At 22.4% G+C, this 19530-nt stretch overlaps 6 protein-coding genes across 7 annotated transcripts; 3 read left to right on the forward strand and 3 right to left on the reverse strand.

Moving 5' to 3' along the window:
* Positions 1–993: 993 nt before the first annotated feature.
* Positions 994–4519, reverse strand: LOC122857312 (mitogen-activated protein kinase 1). Its single transcript, XM_044159420.1, has 6 exons — positions 3868–4519; positions 3443–3569; positions 3013–3375; positions 2768–2935; positions 2479–2667; positions 994–2403 (listed from the first exon to the last, which is right to left on the reverse strand). The coding sequence occupies exons 1-6, from the start codon at positions 3993–3995 to the stop codon at positions 2278–2280; spliced, it is 1101 nt and encodes a 366-aa protein (XP_044015355.1). The 5' UTR covers positions 3996–4519; the 3' UTR covers positions 994–2277.
* Positions 4520–4583: 64 nt separating this feature from the next.
* LOC122857365 (40S ribosomal protein S21-like) lies at positions 4584–5383 on the forward strand. Its single transcript, XM_044159492.1, has 4 exons — positions 4584–4687; positions 4779–4839; positions 5036–5171; positions 5283–5383. The coding sequence occupies exons 2-4, from the start codon at positions 4790–4792 to the stop codon at positions 5346–5348; spliced, it is 252 nt and encodes an 83-aa protein (XP_044015427.1). The 5' UTR covers positions 4584–4687; positions 4779–4789; the 3' UTR covers positions 5349–5383.
* A 93-nt stretch (positions 5384–5476) lies between these two features.
* LOC122857271 (TBC1 domain family member 9) lies at positions 5477–9469 on the reverse strand. Its single transcript, XM_044159358.1, has 2 exons — positions 9356–9469; positions 5477–9148 (listed from the first exon to the last, which is right to left on the reverse strand). Exons 1-2 carry the CDS (start codon positions 9397–9399, stop codon positions 5758–5760), a joined length of 3435 nt encoding a protein of 1144 aa, XP_044015293.1. The 5' UTR covers positions 9400–9469; the 3' UTR covers positions 5477–5757.
* Positions 9470–9504: 35 nt separating this feature from the next.
* On the forward strand, positions 9505–14532 carry LOC122857269 (protein flightless-1). Its single transcript, XM_044159351.1, has 5 exons — positions 9505–10301; positions 10419–10529; positions 10593–14045; positions 14120–14233; positions 14302–14532. Exons 1-5 carry the CDS (start codon positions 10239–10241, stop codon positions 14434–14436), a joined length of 3876 nt encoding a protein of 1291 aa, XP_044015286.1. The 5' UTR covers positions 9505–10238; the 3' UTR covers positions 14437–14532.
* Positions 14533–14884: 352 nt separating this feature from the next.
* On the reverse strand, positions 14885–15912 carry LOC122857364 (essential MCU regulator, mitochondrial). Of its 2 annotated transcripts, none has more exons than XM_044159490.1 (2): positions 15460–15911; positions 14885–15394 (listed from the first exon to the last, which is right to left on the reverse strand). In XM_044159490.1, exon 1 carries the CDS (start codon positions 15775–15777, stop codon positions 15505–15507), a length of 273 nt encoding a protein of 90 aa, XP_044015425.1. In that variant the 5' UTR covers positions 15778–15911; the 3' UTR covers positions 14885–15394; positions 15460–15504. The 2 variants fall into 2 exon arrangements, with proteins under 2 accessions (XP_044015425.1, XP_044015426.1); XM_044159491.1 differs by having other exon boundaries at positions 15297–15394; positions 15505–15912.
* A 305-nt stretch (positions 15913–16217) lies between these two features.
* LOC122857286 (ADP-ribosylation factor-binding protein GGA1) lies at positions 16218–19509 on the forward strand. Its single transcript, XM_044159383.1, has 9 exons — positions 16218–16572; positions 16646–16806; positions 16894–17127; positions 17576–17749; positions 17809–18028; positions 18093–18836; positions 18918–19081; positions 19155–19265; positions 19389–19509. Exons 1-9 carry the CDS (start codon positions 16536–16538, stop codon positions 19470–19472), a joined length of 1929 nt encoding a protein of 642 aa, XP_044015318.1. The 5' UTR covers positions 16218–16535; the 3' UTR covers positions 19473–19509.
* The last annotated feature ends 21 nt before the right edge of the window (positions 19510–19530 follow it).

A 19530-nucleotide genomic window follows, 5' to 3' on the forward strand; every position in this document is an offset into this window, starting at 1 on the left:
ATTTATTAAAACCAATTTTAAGTTATTATTTTTTGACATTGTTAATAAATAAAACATTAATACTTTTTTTTTAAATTTATAATGAAAGTATTATTTTTGAAATTACAATACATTTTACATTCATTAATAAATCATTTCAGAGATAATGAAGATACAAAGTATTTTATAAATATTATTGAATAATCAATAATTTATATTTTAAAAGATTTCTTTTTTTCAATTGAATGATTAAAATCAATAATTAAAAACACATAGATGTATTTTATTTAAACTTTTGAGCTTTGAAAAATTCATTGAAGCTACATTTATAGATTTTCATTTTCATTTTTTTACAATAGAAAAATGCACGTATATTTTTATTTTTTAATTATTTATAACGTTGTCAATTAATTAACTAACTAATTAATTCATCAACTATTTATGTCATAAATTTTAAATCTATTTTTTTTGTATTGAGACATACTATGGATTCTTTTTTTTGTATTATTATTTTTTAACTGTTTTAATTAGGGTAATTATCGGAAGACGTATTTATAAAGTCAATAATATTTTTGTTCTAAATTTGATTTTTTTTTTATATATATTATTTAATGTTCTACTTTATAATGAAAATCTATATTCAATTTAATTATGTTTCATATTTGTTTTTTTTAATTACTTTCGTTCTTCGAACCCTCTACACAATATTTAATCTGAACTTGGATTTTTTTTGTTTATTTTAAAATTTATTTTATCATCAAATTTTTTGTTATATTTTAATTAATGAAAAGGTGATTTTTTTTTTTCAATTGCGAAGGCAACACATTGGTTTAGTCTTTGCAAAATATATCTATATATTTTCTTTTTTTTACTATTAAACTTATTCACCTGTTTTTGATATTTTTTTTTTTAATATATTTTTTTTTAGTTTAGTAATGAAGCCAATTTATAAATTGTTTTTTTTTTTTATAAAACTGGTATATTATTTTCAACTGTTAATATTACAACTCAGGTTTATTTTAATTTTCGATTTTATTTTTTTTTCATTCATTTTTAGGTCCATTTTCTCTTATTGAAATATTCGATGATAATTAATTTTTTTTACCTGAGTTTAACAGTAATAAAACATTGTTCGAAAGTGCTCCTTAATTCAAAAAAATATTCATGTCTAATGAAAACAAAAGAAAATATATTTTTAACAATTAACAATTTGGAAAAAAAAATTGAAATTATTATTTTTCTTCGAAACTAAATAGTAAAATTATTATGAATGATTTGACTTTTGGATATAATTTATCATCATTTTTTTTCTTGCTTTTAGTTTTATTTTTAATTAAGCAAGATATGAAAATTCATCAACAACAATAAATACACACTTATAACGTTTAAGTATATTAGGCCAAATGACATCATTATTTAAAAATTAAATTGTTATTCGTTTTGTTTTTTAATTTATAAATTAAATAAATAATTATTGGAAGATTAATTTTATCTTATCCATCGAAATGGAAGAATTGAGTTTTTTTTTTTTGTGTATTTGTTATACTTTTTTTTTTTTCTAATGAAATAATTAAAATGACATTTACACATTCAACGACAAGATGAAATTTCGATTAATATTCTAATATTTTTTTTTTTTTTTTCTCAAATATTTCTTAGACACACAATGAAAAAACTTTTGAAATTTTTACTATTATTTTCCACCATCATTTTCATTAATAATTTGTTGATAATTAAATCACAGATATATTGTGCTTGAAACAACAACAACAACATCAACAACAACAACAATCAAAATCGATTCATAATAATAATAATAAATAATTTTAATTTTTCAATTTAATATTTTAATATAAATCCTGAGTTATTGAATAAATGATACGAAAAATATATCAGAGTATTAATAAATTTAATGACAAACAAAAAAATGATATATTTTGAATGTAAAAGTAAAGTATTGATAATTTTTTAAAAAATACAAATTACAATAATTAATAATTATTATTAATATCAATTAAATATATTATATTGATCAATCAGCTGATGAAACTGACCTATTATTCGGCGACATATGAATTTATTTTGACTTTTTTAAAAATGTGATATATTGGTTATTCTTTTATTAAACAATTTTCATAATCTTCTTGATAATTAGGCATACATAATTATTTAAATTTTTTCTTAACGATGGTTGTTTTTTTTTTGCTTCTTTTTGTTATCTATTTATTATTTGGTTTTAATTCCATTTTGAAAATATAATAGACAAAATAAATGTTTAATATTTCAAATAATAATCAACTAGATAACATTATCAGGATGATCTTTAGCATACTGTGATGTTTCATCAAATATATACTGTTTTAATACTTCTTTTGGAAGATCATCAAGTTCCATATCAAATTTAAATGGTTCCTCTGCAACAGGCTAAGAAAAAAAAAACAACATAAACAATATAATAATGATGATAATAATGTTTAAATGATTTATTAGAAAACTTACTTCATCAGCTGGATCATAATACTGCTCAAGATAAGGATGTGCAAGTGCATCTTCAACAACAATACGTTTATTTGGATTAAATGTAAGCATTTTATCCAATAAATCTAATGCACGTGGATCAGCATTTGGAAAAAGACATGTCCAAGGTACTTTTGGTTTATATGGCAATGACTGTAGATAATTACGTGCCTATAATTATAAAAAAAATTATCAATATGACATTGAAAATAATCAATATAATTAATTAAATATTTTATGACTCAATAAATATAGTTAAAGATAAATTTACCTTTTCATTAATGATGCATTCAAGGTCTTCTGATGAAGGTGAACCAAGTACACCAAGTATATGATTAAGCTGATCTAAGTAATGTTTGCCAGGAAATATTGCACGACGTGAAAGCATCTCAGCAAGTATACAACCAACAGACCATATGTCAATTGATTTAGTATAACCCTGATAAAACAAAAATAAATTTAATTATTAGAAAAATTGAAATAAACTAATCATTATAATTATTATTAATAATATACCTTTGAATTTAGCATTATTTCTGGTGCTCTGTACCATCTTGTTGCAACATATTCAGTTAAAAAACCAGCATGATTATGATCTGGATCAGCAACTCTTGCAAGACCAAAATCACATATTTTAAGATCACATGTTGTATTTAATAATAAATTACTTGGTTTTAAATCTCTGTGTAATACATTTGCTGAATGTATATATTTTAATCCACGTAATATTTGATATAGAAAATAACATATATGATCATTACTTATTGCTTGAGTTTTTAATAATTTATATAAATCAGTTTCCATTAAACATTGTACAATGTATACATCTTTCATTTGATCAATTGATGGTGATCTCAGTATATCTCTTATGTCTATTATCTAAAAAAAAAATAATTTTAATCATTTAAAATATATTAACAATTATTAACTTTTATTTAATATTTACATTTTCATGTTTAAACCTCGTGAGAATTTTAATTTCTCTCAATGTTCTTTGGCTGTATGTTTGATGCTCAAATGGTGATATTTTTTTAATTGCAACTTTTGTTTTTGTTACATTATCATATGCTGATCTATAAAAATAAATATAAATTAATAATTAAAATAAACTAGCAGCTTGTTGTATTGTTGTTTTTGTTATTTTTTTTTTTTTCCAATAAACAAATAACAATAATATTAAAATGGGCGTTAACGTGAGTGTGTACATTTGATAAATTGTTAATTTATTCAAATAACGCGCCAATAAATTATCATAATAATTGATAATTAAATATAAAAAAAATTATGTCAGAATTAAAATTGAAAAAATCATTTATTATTATTATATTTTAAAATAAATTTTTAAGAATTTTTTATATTAAATTAACTTACACAACCATTCCATATGCACCTTCACCCATGTATGCTAAATTTGTATATCTTGGACCAACTTCAAATGCTTGTCCACGTACAATTTCAGCATTTGGATTATTAACACTTGTCGAAACTTCACCCGCCATTATTATACAATTTTTATTTCTAAATATCAATACACAAAAAAAAAAAAAAAGTTGGAGCAAAAAATTTAATCAAACATTTAAAATAAACTATGTTTTTTTTAATGAAAATTTTTTTATTATTTTAATAATGCTTAAATCAATATAAATTGTGTTTATTTTTTTCTCTTTAATATTAAATTTAATGATTTATTTGAGTAATATAATAAACAGAATTAAAAACGTCGTTGGAAATATATAATTTTTGACGATGATGATGATGACGGTGATATTACACACAATCACAATTTCACGCGATATACACACTTGATAATTTTTTATGTAGATTTTCAACACATAGATAAGTATAAAAAAAAATATATTATAAGAGAGGGAAGAGGAAAAATTTTATCTTTATTATTTTTTATTTTCCTTTATGAGATAAGGATAGATTATGAGAATAACAATGACAAATTTTCATGAGGAAAAAAAAAAGGGACAGTGATTATTGTTGTCAAGAGAATCAACTGTCAGTAAAAGTGGGGGATATTATAGCCAATCAAAATGCTTAATTTCTGACGTCACTCAAAATGGCCGACAACCTTCATAAATATTTTTTTTTCGCGGTTGGCATTTCTTGCATTTCTTGTCTTGGTCTCAGGTCTCTTCCTTGCCAGCTCTTTCTTTCTAATTCTTGATCCCGTTGAAGAATCATTGTAAGAATCATAAATTAATTAATTTATTTATAATAAATATAATAAATTATTATAAAATCTTTTATTGATATTTTAATTATTATTTTTATAGAAATACATAAAATGGAAAACGACGCAAGAGAATTTGTTGACCTTTACTGGCCAAGAAAATGGTGAGTTTTGCACGTGGTTTATTATTTAAAATTATTAATAATTAATTTTTTTTGTCTTATATTTATTATTTAATTAATTAATAATATTAATTTTGGGTATTTTTTTGTTAATTATTATTGAAAAGTGGGTGAATTATTATTATTAGTCAAGTGTATTGTTGACAGTCATTTAAAGGTTATGTTTTTATTTTTTCAGCTCAAGCAGCAATAGAATTATCCATGCCAAGGATCATGCTTCAATTCAATTGACACTTGCTGATGTTGATCCAACAACTGGACGTATGTCTGGTACAAACAAAGCTTATGCTATTTGTGGAGCAATTCGTCGTATGGTAAATATTTTTCATTAATAATTAATTGAAATAAAAAAATATATATCAAGAGCAAGTATCATCAGGCTTTATTGAACTGTAATTAATTTATTTTATTTTTTTCGATTTCAGGGTGAATCCGATGATTGTCTTGTAAGACTTGGCAAAAAAGACAATATCATCGCTAAAAATTATTAATAAATTTTCATATGGAAACTAAAAATTTTTATTAATAAAAAAAATATATATAAAAATTCAAATTATTTTGTTGTTATCAATCTCCACCAATCCCCAGTCTTATGACAAAATAATAAATACAATAATTATCACAATAAAGTTTATTTATTCATTTTTTTATAGTACAAAAAAGTAATGTAAAAGTTACAATTATTTATAATTTTTTTTCCATTAAAATAAAACTTGGTTTTTATAGATTTTTATAAAATTTTTTTTTTTTTTAAATATACCTATATCAAGATAAAAAATAAAAATATATATTTTCTATAATAAAAATTAATTAACAATTATCATAATGAATAATAATATGAATATATAAATGTATTTTTTTTTTTTAAATTTAAAATTAATAACGTTAATTTTTGCCATGTTATCCATTGAATACTGGAGTATCAGATAACGAAGGTGTTCTATCAAATCTACGATTTCTTAATGATGATATATCTTCAATTAAATTAGCTCTTTTACTAAAAAAATCATTAATTGGTTGACCATTTAATGCTGATGCTAAAAATTGTTCAACAGTTATTGACCATTCTTGTGTTTTATTTGTAGTTATTTGATGACTTGATGAATTATCATCATTTTTATCACAATTATTACCAACATCACCAAGTTGAAATAATAATGTACCAATTGTTGCTATTGAATGATAAATTTCTTGATCCTCTGGTTGTGCAGGAAATAAATCATAAAGTGTTTTCCAAAGTGCAATAAAATGTCTTTGTGTCATTTTAGGTACAATTTTTAAATTTAATGAATTATCTTTTGTTTCTAATAAATTTCTTAAACTACTTAAACTCTGTACTTCCCAATTACCATCAGTATCTTTATGCTGACAATGAAAACTTGAATTATCATCATCATCATCATCATCATCAGTGTCATTTAAATGATGAAGATCATCATCATTACTATTATTATTATCATTAATAGCAGCAGCAGCAATATTTAATGATGCAACACTTTGTTGCATTGTATCAAAAAAATCAGTAGCTTCAGATGCAATTTCAGCACCATGATCAGTATGTACTGGTGAATCCATATCAATTTCAGTTAATAATGGTGGTAAATGTAATGTATATAATAATTTTAATCTTTGTGTAACATCAGCTGTTGATGTTAAACCAATTGCTTTAACAACTTCACGAAAATTTAAATAACCATCATTATTACAATCCATTAATCTAAATAATCTTTCAGCAATTGATTCAGCTTGTGTACATTTACCCCATAATGATAAACCACAAAATAATATAAGAAATAAATCATAATCAATTTTATATAATTCATATGGTAATTGTGTTGGATCATAACGTTCACAATTATTATATTTATAAAACATTAATTCTTCTCTAATTAAACATAATAAATCATGTAATTCATTATTTGTCATAAATTTATCACCAATAACACAACGTATTATATTATTTTCAACAACATCTTCAAGTTTTTGTACAACTTTTAAACGATGTTTTAAACGTAAATTTTCAATTTTACCAATTGTTAATGTACCATAACGTACATATGATTCATAAATTAGCGTTTGTACAGATATACTACGTGGTGGTGGTGTTGTTGTTGTAGTATCTATTGTTGGTGTTAATATTATTTCTTCATCATTAAATACACCACCAAGATAATCAGTTAATAATTGCATAGCTTCACCATCATCACGACAATTTAATAATTTATCTTGATTCCATTCTAATATTGTTAGAGCAATTTGAAATATAATTTTAGCACCATCATAAAAAAAACAATCCATAATATTAACAGCAGATGATGTTGGCATAACACTTAAAAATATTGTTAAAAACCATGATAATGATATAACACGTATTAAACCAAGTTTTTTTAATTTATCATGTAAAATTGGTAAATAATATTCAGCAAGTTCTTCAAGTAAACCTTGATCAACTAATGCACCAACAACACGTCTATCATAATAATCTGGTAATAATGATTCACAAACATTACATAATTGCCAAAATGCTGATTCTTCAGAACAATATATTAATAATACTGATGCAACAATATTCATTGCTTGACAATAACCAATTTGTGGATTTCTTAATGCATATGCTGTTAATATACGACGTAATGCATTAATACCAATATCTGATTGAAATGCTGGATGTTCTGGTAATGAACGATGTAAATCACGTTCAATTTCATCATTTGTTTGACAATTTTTACCTAATGATTTATCAACAAGTTTTTTATAATAACCTGAATTCATTGACATATCATTTATTGCACCAGAATATGTTAACCATAATTCACCACGTAATATTTGTGGTATACCTTGTATTATTAATTTTGATGTTTCAGTTGTACGATACATTGATACACCACGTCCATATTCATTAAAATGATTATCCCATTTTTTTAATTTTAATTTTTGTTTTTCATTTGATTCATTTGTCAATGATAATGTAAATAATGTCATTAATGGTGGTTGTGGTGTCCATAAATTTACATTATTTACATCATCATTATCAACATCATCATCTTCATCATCATCATCATCTTCAGAATCTTTATCATTTTTATTTGTTTTATTTAATTTTGTTTTAGCAAGTAATTCAGATATTTTTTGTACAACAAAATCTCTATCATGTATTTGTGCAAATAAAAATGATGATTTAATTGTTGTAACAAGTATTGATTTATCAATTGTTATTGATGTTGATGTTGATGTTGATGATGATGATGAATTTATTGATTGATCAGCTGGTTCAACAAGACGTACATCACGCATTGGTATAACAATTGATACAAGATCCTTAACACGACTTTCAAAACATAAATAATTTTTTGATAAATATATTTTTCCCCATATATGTTTTTTAGAATATGGTGTCCATAATGTTGAATCAATACTACCATCAAGTTTTTCATATGACGGTAAACGAAATTGTAATCTATATGCTTCTGAATGTGCACGTGCATCTAAATCACGTTTTAAAAATGATAATTTTTTAGGTATATTTTTACTTAATTTATATTTTAATTCTAAATCTTCATTAAAACAACTTTTATCATCAATTAATTTTTTCATAGCAATATTTGTTAACTGTTCAATTAATGTATATGTTTCTGATTTTTTTAAAAACATTGAAAAATAATATTCATTATTATCACGTGTTACAATACGTATACTATCAGGAAATAATAATGAATTTTTTTTATCAATTATTATAATATCAGCCCAACGTATTATTAATTTTGTTTCTTTTGATAATATATATGCATAAAAACACATATGATTTACTGATAAATATAACCATCCTTGACGTGGTAATTTTGATTTCCAATAACTACATGAATAATAATTAACTAATTTATCATCATTTGGTAAATTAAATAATTGATTAAATTTATATGATGCTGATTTAAATGATTCTGGATCTTCTTCTTCAGCATATTGACAATCAATTTTATTATTTGCAATTATTGATTGTATTTTACAACAAACAAATTCTGTTATTTCTTCTTCAGTATCAAATGAATTTAATGTATCAATTAAATTTTTATGTAACCATTCCCAATCTTTTAATATTTCATCATGTGTTAATGAACATGATATTGACCAATAAACTTCAGATGTTGGTGTTTGATGTAATATTCTAAATGGTGGTGGTTTTTTATCAAATACACTATCCAATGTTCCAACTAATATTGATGTTAAACCTTTTGTTTTACCATGACCTTTTCTTCGTTGAAGTACAAAATAAATTGTTGCTTGTTCAGTTTCCCTTTTACATGAAAAGAAAAAACAATTATTTCAATATAAAAAAAATCAACAAAGGATTACATTGAAAAAATTACATAAATAGATGATAATTACAAGTGTGTTGTCATTATTATCTAACTGACAGGAAAAAAAATTTAATAATAAACAAACAATTTTGCAATTCTCAAATGTCATTAACAAATTAACAATAAATAATAATAATAATTACCAAAATGCATTTGCAAGTAAAACTTCTTGTGGTTTCATCCACATTTTATTTTTTTATTTTTATTATTGTTCCAGTACATATGGTACCAAAAATAACAAACACTCCCACAATTTTTTATTGTTTTATAATTAAAAAAATACACTGATAACGAGTGATTATTAATCTATCAAGGACAACACAAAAAAAAATATATTAATTTGAGTTTTTTATTATACCATATATTTAAACTTTTTTTGTTTGTTTTTTTTTTTTTTTTGTTCTTAATAAACAATGCTGCCACGTTAATTTTTGATTAGATGTAATCAAAAAAAAATAAATATTTTTTTCATTTATTTATTTATTTTTTTATCTCATATCAAAGTGCATGTGTGTATGTGTTGTTTATGTGTGTGTGTGTCATGAACAAAATGGCCGACATGATGATAATAATAGTATAATAATGTGAATCATCCCAAAAAAAAAAAAAAAATAAATAAAATGACAAACTAGTTTTGTCAATAAAAAAAAAAAAAAAAAGAGAGACGAAAAAAAAAAAAATACACATACACAATTAAAACGAGGGAGAAAGAAATATTTTATATAAATAAATTAGAGTGTTGTTAATTGAGTTGTATTTTGTAATGATATTTAAGTGATTAAAAAATCCATTTTTAACAGTGCTAATTTAAATGTAAAATTGTCTTCGTTTTACACACAGTGACACAACCTCAATTTTAAGCTGAGAGAGAGAAAAAAAAAAAAAAAAGAAAATAAACCATTCTTGGAGTAACATGATAACTTGATATTTTTTTAAAAATAAAAATATAAAATTCATTCAAATAATATAAAAAATTAAATGTTATTAATTATTTTGAAATTGCTTATGATTGATAATTAATTAATAATGGCTAATACGGGTGTTTTACCATTTGTTCGTGGAGTTGATTTTAGCAGCAATGATTTTGGAGTAAGTACTGTTATATTATTGCTAAGAGAAAAATAAAAAAAAAATATATTTATTCGTAAATAGTAAATAATTTTTAGTTAGAACAATAATAATATGTTGCTTTTATACATGTTTTAGGGTGATAAATTTCCTCCATCAGTTAGATTAATGACTGGTATACAATGGCTAAAATTGGATAAAACAAATTTAACTGAAATACCAGAAGAAATGGGAAAGCTGTTAAAACTGGTAAGATGAATAAATAAATAATTAATGTTAATAATATAATAAATAATAAATGAATAATTACAGGAACATTTATCACTTGTTAAAAATAATTTAGAACGTCTTTATGGTGAATTAACAGAATTAAATTGTTTACGTACATTAAATATACGTCATAATAATATAAAAACAAGTGGTATACCAGCTGAATTATTTCATCTTGAAGAATTAACAACACTTGATTTGAGTCATAATAATTTAAAAGAAATACCAGATGGTCTTGAACGTGCACGTTCATTACTTAATTTAAATATTAGTTATAATAATATTAAAACAATACCAAATACATTATTTATACATTTAACTGATTTATTATTTTTGGATTTAAGTAATAATCAATTAGAATCATTACCACCACAAACACGTCGTTTATTAAATTTACAAACATTAATATTAAATAATAATCCACTTGGACATTTTCAATTACGTCAATTACCATCATTAATGAATTTAACAACATTACAAATGCGTAATACACAACGTACTGCAAATAACATTCCATCAAGTCTTGATAGTTTAACAAATTTACAAGAACTTGATTTATCTGAAAATTCATTAATACGTGTACCAGATGCATTATATTCATTACAAAATTTACGTCGTTTAAATTTAAGTAATAATTTAATAACTGAATTATCAACAACAATTGATATGTGGCAAAAATTAGAAACACTTAATTTATGTAGAAATAAATTAAAATTATTACCAACAACAATATGTAAATTAACAACATTACGTAATTTATATTTAAATGATAATGAATTAGATTTTGATGGTATACCATCTGGTATTGGTAAATTATCATCATTAACAATATTTTCAGCAGCTAAAAATCATTTAGAAATGATACCAGAAGGTTTATGTCGTTGTGGTTCATTAAAAAAATTAATATTATCATCAAATTATTTAATAACAGTACCAGATGCAATACATTTATTAAATGATTTAGATACACTTGATTTACGTGATAATCCAAATTTAATAATGCCACCAAAACCAATTGAAATACAACGTGGTTCTGGTATTGAATTTTATAATATTGATTTTTCATTACAACATCAATTACGTCTTGCTGGTGCAAATATACCACCACCAATACAAACAATAAATAGTAGTAAAGATCCAATTGCACGTAAAATGCGTTTACGTAGAAGACGTGAACATGAACAAGAAGCTGATCAAGATCAAGCTAAAATATTAAAAGGCATGAAAGATATTGCTATTGAAAAAAATTTTATGAATCATGATGATATTAATGATAATAATAATAATAATAATGATGATGATAATAATAATGGTGATCAACAACAACAACAACGACATATTAATAAATGTAATGAATCATTAAAGCCAAAAAGATGGGATGAAACATTAGAAAAACCATCATTAGATTATTCAGAAATATTTGATGATGATGCTGGACAAATACCTGGTTTATCAATATGGGAAATTGAAAATTTTTTACCAAATCAAATTGATGAAGTTGCACATGGTAAATTTTATGAGGGTGATTGTTATATTATATTAAAAACAATAATTGATGATAGTGGATCATTAGTATGGTCAATATATTTTTGGATTGGTGATAAAGCAACACTTGATAAACGTGCATGTGCAGCAATACATGCTGTTAATTTACGTAATTTTTTAGGTGCACAATGTCGTACAATAAGAGAAGAACAAGGTGATGAATCAGATGATTTTTTAATATTATTTGATACTGGTATAACATATATTGAAGGTGGTAGAACATCATCTGGTTTTTATACAATTGAAGATACACCAATTATTAGAAGATTATATCGTGTACATGGTGCTGGTTCATCAATACATTTAGAACCAGTTGATGTTAATATTGAATCATTTGATTGTGATTATGTATTTGTATTTGATATTGGATATAAAATATTTATGTGGTATGGTAAATATGCTAAAAATACATTAAAATCAAAATCAAGATTAATGGCTGAAAAAATTAATAAAAATGAAAGAAAAAATAAAGCTGATATTATTATGGAAATAATGGGTAATGAATCAGATGAATTTTTAAATTTATTAGGTTACAATAATAATAATAATGATAATAATGATAATGATAATACAACAACAATGACAAGACCAATTATTAAAAAACATGTTGATGAAAATTTTACACCAATAGTACCACGTTTATATCAAGTTAGACTTGGTATGGGTTATTTAGAATTACCACAAGTTGAAGTACCACATGGTAAATTAACAAATACATTATTAAATAATCGTAATGTATATATACTTGATTGTTATTTAGATTTATTTGTATGGTTTGGTAAAAAATCAACACGTCTTGTTAGAGCTGCTGCTGTTAAATTATCACAAGAATTATTTAATATGATTAATAGACCAAATTATGCAATGATAACACGTTTACAAGAAGGTACTGAATCACAAATATTTAAATCAAAATTTACTGGTTGGGATGAAGTTATTGCTGTTGATTTTACACGTACTGCTGAATCTGTTGCTAAAACTGGTGCTGATTTAAATAAATGGGCTAAAAAACAAGATACTAAAGCTGATCTTGCTGCATTATTTATGCCACGTCAACCACAAATGTCAAATATTGAAGCACAACAATTAATGAATGAATGGAGTGATGATTTAGAAGTTATGGAAGCATTTGTATTGGAAAAAAGAAAATTTGTTAGATTACCTGAAGAAGAATTGGGACATTTTTATAGTGAAGATTGTTATGTATTTTTATGTAGATATTGGATGCCAATTGATGTACCAGATAATAATAATGATGATAATAATGATGAACAACAATCACAACAACAACAACAACAACAATATGAAGATGATTTTCAATGTATTGTTTATTTTTGGCAAGGTAGAGATGCTGGTAATATGGGATGGTTAACATTTACATTTAGTATGCAAAAAAAATTTAAAACATTATTTGGTGAAAAATTAGAAGTTGTTAGAACACATCAACAACAAGAAAATTTAAAATTTATGGCACATTTTAAAAGAAAATTTATTATACGTCAAGGTAAAAGAAAACAAATTAAAACAATTGATAATTCAAATAGAGTTGAATTTTTTCAATTAAGAAGTAATGGTAGTGCATTATGTACACGTTTAATACAAATTAAACCAGATGCAACATTATTAAATTCAGCATTTTGTTATATATTAAATGTACCATTTAATAATGATGAAGAAACTGGTATTGTTTATGTATGGATTGGATCAAAATCTGAACCTGATGATGCTCGTCTTATACAAGATATTGCTGAAGAAATGTTTAATAATCCATGGATTAGTCTTCAAGTTCTTAATGAAGGTGAAGAACCTGATAATTTCTTTTGGGTTGGTATTGGTGGTAAAAAAGAATATGATAAACATGCTGATTTTATGAATTATACAAGATTATTTCGTTGTTCAAATGAAAAAGGTTATTTTGTTATCAGTGAAAAATGTACTGATTTTTGTCAGGTAAATATTTTTCATTATTTATTTATCCATTAATACATTTGTTTATTAATTATTTATTTATTTATTTTTATTAGGATGATTTAGCTGATGATGATATTATGATATTGGATAATGGTGAACAAGTTTTTCTCTGGCTTGGTGCTCGTTGTTCTGAAGTGGAAATTAAATTGGCTTACAAATCAGCACAAGTAAATATTTTATTTATTTAAAATAATAATTGTTATTTAATATTTATTATTTATTTTTTTTTTTAAAGGTTTATATTCAACATTTACGAGTTAAACAACCAGATAAACCAAGAAAATTATTTTTAACTGCAAAAGGTAAAGAATCACGAAGATTTACAAAATGTTTTCATGGCTGGGGTCAACATAAAAAACCACCAGAATAATTTTAAAAAATAGTTTTTAAAAAAAAAATTAAAAAAACACAGAAAGTCTCTCCAATATATACAAGATCTTCCAATATTTTTTTTTTTTTTTCATTACAAACAAGATTTAAAATAGGACACAGTCATCATTGTTAATAATCAAAAATCGTACTTTTAATTATTTTATTATTTTTATTTTTGAAAAAAAATTGCATGACTAACAATATTTAATAAATTTTTTTAACGTTTTATTTACAAAATGAAAAAAAAAAAACAAAAAAACTAATAAATAAAAATTATATTTGACTTGAAAATTAAATTTTCAAAATAAAATTTGTTAAAATTATATTTAAAAAAAAACAATAATGCACAGTGTAAATTATTTATATTTAAAAAATGGCCAAACTTAATTAATAATTATTAAGATATAAATAAAATTATAATAATAATATTGCTAATTAAAAAAACCTTTTTTTTGTTTGTTTTCGTATATAATTATTTATTCTGACATGACTGAAATATTGTTGTACATTGTTTGAATAACAGAAAAAATAAAAATATAATTTAAAATCAATAATTTTATTGTTTATTGTTTACTAAGTACCAAGAAATTTTAATATATAAATATTTATGTTTCTAACAATTATAATTTCATGTTACATTATTTATCGATAAATTATTATTACATTGCAAAAAAAAAAAAAAAAAAACGATCATGACATTTAAAAAAAATAACATTGACTATTTTGTATTTTTTTTTCTCTGTGCGTTAAATTATTTACAGTAAAGTATTTAAACAAAAAAAAAAATTATAATAAATAAAAAATACAATTAATAATAAACTTAATAACAATAGTACATTTTTTTTTAAGATAATTTTTCTCATTTCCAAAAATAGAATGAAATTAAAAAAAAAAAAAATGTATAGATCTTGAAGTATTTCCCAAAATGGCTCTGGTTGTATGTGAATATTCATAATCTATAAAAAAATACAATAAATTAATTAACAAATGTAAAACTAATTATAAATTAAATATTAATTACCATTTTTAGATAAATTACTAATAAATATATATTATTTATCAAAACCTAGTCATCATCATCGTCATCAGAAGGCACAAATAAATCATTTTCTTCCAAAAAATTAGCAATATTTTTGCTAATTGTTGCACCAATAAGTACACCAAATACAACACCAAATACAACACCAACAATACCAAATGGTTGTGGTCTTGGTTCTGGTAATATTGCTCCTGAACGTGTTGTTATTGCCATTCTTCTTGATAATAATTCATTATTAATATTAACTGTTTTCAATGATTTTGATGCACGTAATGCAGACATAAAATTTGTTATTGCCATTATGTTTTTATAAATAAACAATTATTAATAATACTCCAATAAACAGCTCACTATTTCAATTTAAAGAAAGTGTTTCTAGGTGTTTCTTTTTTGACAATCTCTTGCAGATAAATAAATAACAATAATAAAAAAACAATAATAATAACAAAAATAATATTAAATGTTCAAGTACGATGACGCTGCTTGTTTTTTCTTTTAAAATTTAAAAAAAAAAAAAATGTTTGTTTATAAAAAATTGATTTTAAATAATTATATTAATTATATTAACTATATTTTATTAATAACAAATTATATTAATAATTAATTATAATGATTATTATATTAAATAACAATTAACAAATAAACAAAATTTAACTGTCATTATTCTGTCAAAACAAAAAAAAAAAAATCCATAAAATCGTCGCACACATATTATTGATGGTTTTTTTTTTTTTTTTTTAGAATAATAATAATAACAAAAAAGGTATCAACTGATAACTGTCATGATAAGAAAATAATACTAATATACGTATTGAAGACAGTCAAATAAAAAAAAATATTAACAACAGGATTATTTTAGAGAAATAATATTAAAAATATGTTAGAAAAAAAAAAATTATAAGAGTGAAAATAAAATATATTGACATGTATTTGTTAATGTAAAAAAAATGTTTATTGATAAATGAGTATATGTATTATTGATAATAATAATTGTTATATTTAAATTGAGTATTTGTCTTTGTTTAAATAAATTATTAAGGAATAAAAAAAATTTTAAAATGGATGTTTTGACAACTAGCCTTGAGGCTCTTATTCGTAAGTAAATATTAATAATTATATTTATGAATTTTGAATAATTAATTGTAAATATATTTTTATTTGTATATAGAAAGAGCAACAAATCCTCAAAATGTTAAAACAGATACTGCTGCAATTGTTGCATTTTGTGTTATGCTTGAAAAAGAAAATGATGGTGTACAAATTGCATGTAAATTATTAGCAACTTATATACAATCAACAATTGAAAAACAAGCATTTCAATCACTTGTGGTGAGTTATTTATTAATGATATAGCTGGTATTTATATTTTTAATTAATTAATATTTGATATTTAATTTTATATTATTTTTTATGAAGCTTTTAGATACGTGTATGAAAAAATGTGGTAAACAATTTCATTCGGAAATTGGAAAATTTCGTTTTTTAAATGAAATGATTAAACTTGTATCACCAAAATATCTTGGTGATAAAACACCAGCAAGTGTACGTGATAAAGTCATTGAAATTTTGTATACATGGACAAGAGATTATCCAACTGAAGTTAAAATTAAAGAAGCTTATGAAATGTTGATTAAACAAGGAGTTGTCAAGGTAAAATTTTATATTTTTTTTTCAAGACAAATTGCACAATGACAATTGACAAAATAAAGCAATTCGAAAAAATTGTTTTGTTTTAAAAATATGATTATTGATAGTTAAAATTTTTGATAATTTCAAGGACATTAACGACTTTTAAATACTCCAGTTTCAAATTTGTACATAAATTTTGCTTTCTTTGTTTAGTTAACTAATGGCAAAATTATTATTTTAATTAATTGTTTAAATAGCTAATTGTTATTTTTTGTTTGTGCCTTGATTCACTGATAATAATAAAAATTATTTAGATGACAATTAAAATTTTTTATTTGTCAATAAAGGTTTGATTAAGAAATTTTATTTTTTAATTTTCCATTTAATGATAAAGATACTTGAATAAATAATATTTATACATCAATAAAAACAATAATTTTATTTTTTTTCTTAAATATTTGATTGACAGAGAGATAATCCACCAATTATTGAGGAAAAAATACAAATATCAAAAGCCCAAAAAGCTAAAAATGCATTATTTGAAGATGAAGAAACAGCAAAATTACTACAAGAATTATTACAAAGTAAAGATCCATTTGAGCTTCAATTGGCAAATAGATTAATCAAAAGTATGGTAAAAGATGTAAGTAATTGAAAAATTGCATTTGAAAAAAGCGATGAATTATATTCATTCAATTACAGGACGAAAGAAGAATACAACAAAATTCAGAAAGAAATTTAGAGCTAGAAACAGTAAATAATAATGTTAAAGTATTAACAGAAATATTAGATTCTTATAATCCAGAACAATCAAATACCGAAGATATTGAATTGATAAAAGAACTATATCAATCATGTGAAAGATTTAAACCCATAATATTAAAACTAGCTGATGAAACTCAAGAAAATGATGATACTCTTGGTAAATTAAATATCTAAAAATATATATAAGAATCAAAAAAAATTTATTATAAATTTAATTACAGGTCAAATATTAACAGTTAATGATGAATTAGAACAAGTATTTATAAAATATAAAAATATATTTCCCACTGAAAAATCATTAAATACCAATAAAATAAAAAAAAATAATCAACCATCATTATTAGATTTATCATCACCATTTGATATATCAACAACATCAACAAGTAGTAATAACAATAATGATAATAAAAAAACTGATATGGAAATGTTGGATGATATATTTAATTCAATTGATAAAACAACAACATCAGAACAACAAAAAATAATAAATAATAAAGATACAAATTTATTATTAAATAATATAAATATTATGGAACCAATAAAATTAAATAATAGCAATAAAAATAATACAAATAATGATGAAAAAACAAATATAGAAATAAATAAAATTGATACTAAAACAAAAGCACTTGATGATTTAAATGAAATGGGTCAATCATTGTTAAAAAAAAATTTAACATGTACAGTTAATAATAAAAATAAAAATTTAATTATCAATAATGATGATAATAATGATTGTTTAAAATTAAATAATGATAATAATGATGTTGATATATTAATTGGTATTGATAATATTGATAATTCAAATGAAGATGATTTATTAATTGATGCAATTGATAATGTTGATGTTGTATTACCAATTTGTAACGATAATATTGTTGATAATAATCATGATAAACTATTGAATGATGTTGAAATTAAACCATTGACTGATATTAATATTACTATTGATGATATTAAACCAAGTTTGTAGTTTTATTTATTTATTTTTGAGTTTATATAAATAGATTTTATCTAAAATATAATTTATATTAATTTTTTTACAGGTAAAATTCCACCAATGACTGTTATTGATAATAATGGTATAACAGTTATATTACATTTTACTGAATCTTTACCAAGACCAGATGTAACTGTTATTGTTATAACAACAATGAGTAAAAATAGTGAATCATTGTCAAATTATTTATTTCAAGCTGTTGTTACTAAAGTAATAATTTTAAATAAAAGTATTCATTTTAAGTTAAATATTATTTACTAATTGTTCATTTTTTTATTTACAGAAATGCAAATGCAGATTGCAAAAACCATCTGGAAATGAATTACCAGCTCATAATCCATTTTTACCACCATCAGCAATAACACAAATTATGTTGATTGCTAATCCACTAAAAGTAATAATTTTTTTCTATCCTTAAAACAATTGAGACATACATTTAATTTAATTTTAATTTTTTTTAATTAATCTTAATTTTTTTATTGTTTATAATTATTTAATATAAAGCTTTAAATTTTAGGTTGATGTGTCACTTAAATTTATGCTTAGCTACACAATGAATGATGAAACTTACACAGAAATGGGAGAAGTTGATAAACTTTGAATATATAAAAATTAATTTTCAATTGTTCGTGAGTAATGCAGCTTATTATTTATTTATT

The sequence above is a fragment of the Aphidius gifuensis genome, linkage group LG5, assembly GCF_014905175.1.
Source record: "Aphidius gifuensis isolate YNYX2018 linkage group LG5, ASM1490517v1, whole genome shotgun sequence".
Lineage (NCBI taxonomy): Eukaryota > Metazoa > Arthropoda > Insecta > Hymenoptera > Braconidae > Aphidius > Aphidius gifuensis.

Coding starts and splice junctions, on each gene's coding strand:
- LOC122857312 (XM_044159420.1), bottom strand. CDS start 3,995: ATGGCGGGTGAAGTTTCGACAAGTGTTAATAATCCAAATGCTGAAATT. Junction 3,570..3,867: donor GGTGCATATGGAATGGTTGT/GTAAGTTAATTT, acceptor TTATTTTTATAG/ATCAGCATATGATAATGTAA. Junction 2,936..3,012: donor AAATAATGCTAAATTCAAAG/GTATATTATTAA, acceptor TTGTTTTATCAG/GGTTATACTAAATCAATTGA.
- LOC122857365 (XM_044159492.1), top strand. CDS start 4,790: ATGGAAAACGACGCAAGAGAATTTGTTGACCTTTACTGGCCAAGAAAA. Junction 4,840..5,035: donor CTTTACTGGCCAAGAAAATG/GTGAGTTTTGCA, acceptor TTATTTTTTCAG/CTCAAGCAGCAATAGAATTA. Junction 5,172..5,282: donor GTGGAGCAATTCGTCGTATG/GTAAATATTTTT, acceptor TTTCGATTTCAG/GGTGAATCCGATGATTGTCT.
- LOC122857271 (XM_044159358.1), bottom strand. CDS start 9,399: ATGTGGATGAAACCACAAGAAGTTTTACTTGCAAATGCATTTTG. Junction 9,149..9,355: donor TTACTTGCAAATGCATTTTG/GTAATTATTATT, acceptor TTCATGTAAAAG/GGAAACTGAACAAGCAACAA.
- LOC122857269 (XM_044159351.1), top strand. CDS start 10,239: ATGGCTAATACGGGTGTTTTACCATTTGTTCGTGGAGTTGATTTTAGC. Junction 10,302..10,418: donor TTAGCAGCAATGATTTTGGA/GTAAGTACTGTT, acceptor TACATGTTTTAG/GGTGATAAATTTCCTCCATC. Junction 14,234..14,301: donor TGGCTTACAAATCAGCACAA/GTAAATATTTTA, acceptor TTTTTTTTAAAG/GTTTATATTCAACATTTACG.
- LOC122857364 (XM_044159490.1), bottom strand. CDS start 15,777: ATGGCAATAACAAATTTTATGTCTGCATTACGTGCATCAAAATCATTG.
- LOC122857286 (XM_044159383.1), top strand. CDS start 16,536: ATGGATGTTTTGACAACTAGCCTTGAGGCTCTTATTC. Junction 16,573..16,645: donor TAGCCTTGAGGCTCTTATTC/GTAAGTAAATAT, acceptor ATTTGTATATAG/AAAGAGCAACAAATCCTCAA. Junction 17,128..17,575: donor TTAAACAAGGAGTTGTCAAG/GTAAAATTTTAT, acceptor TTTGATTGACAG/AGAGATAATCCACCAATTAT.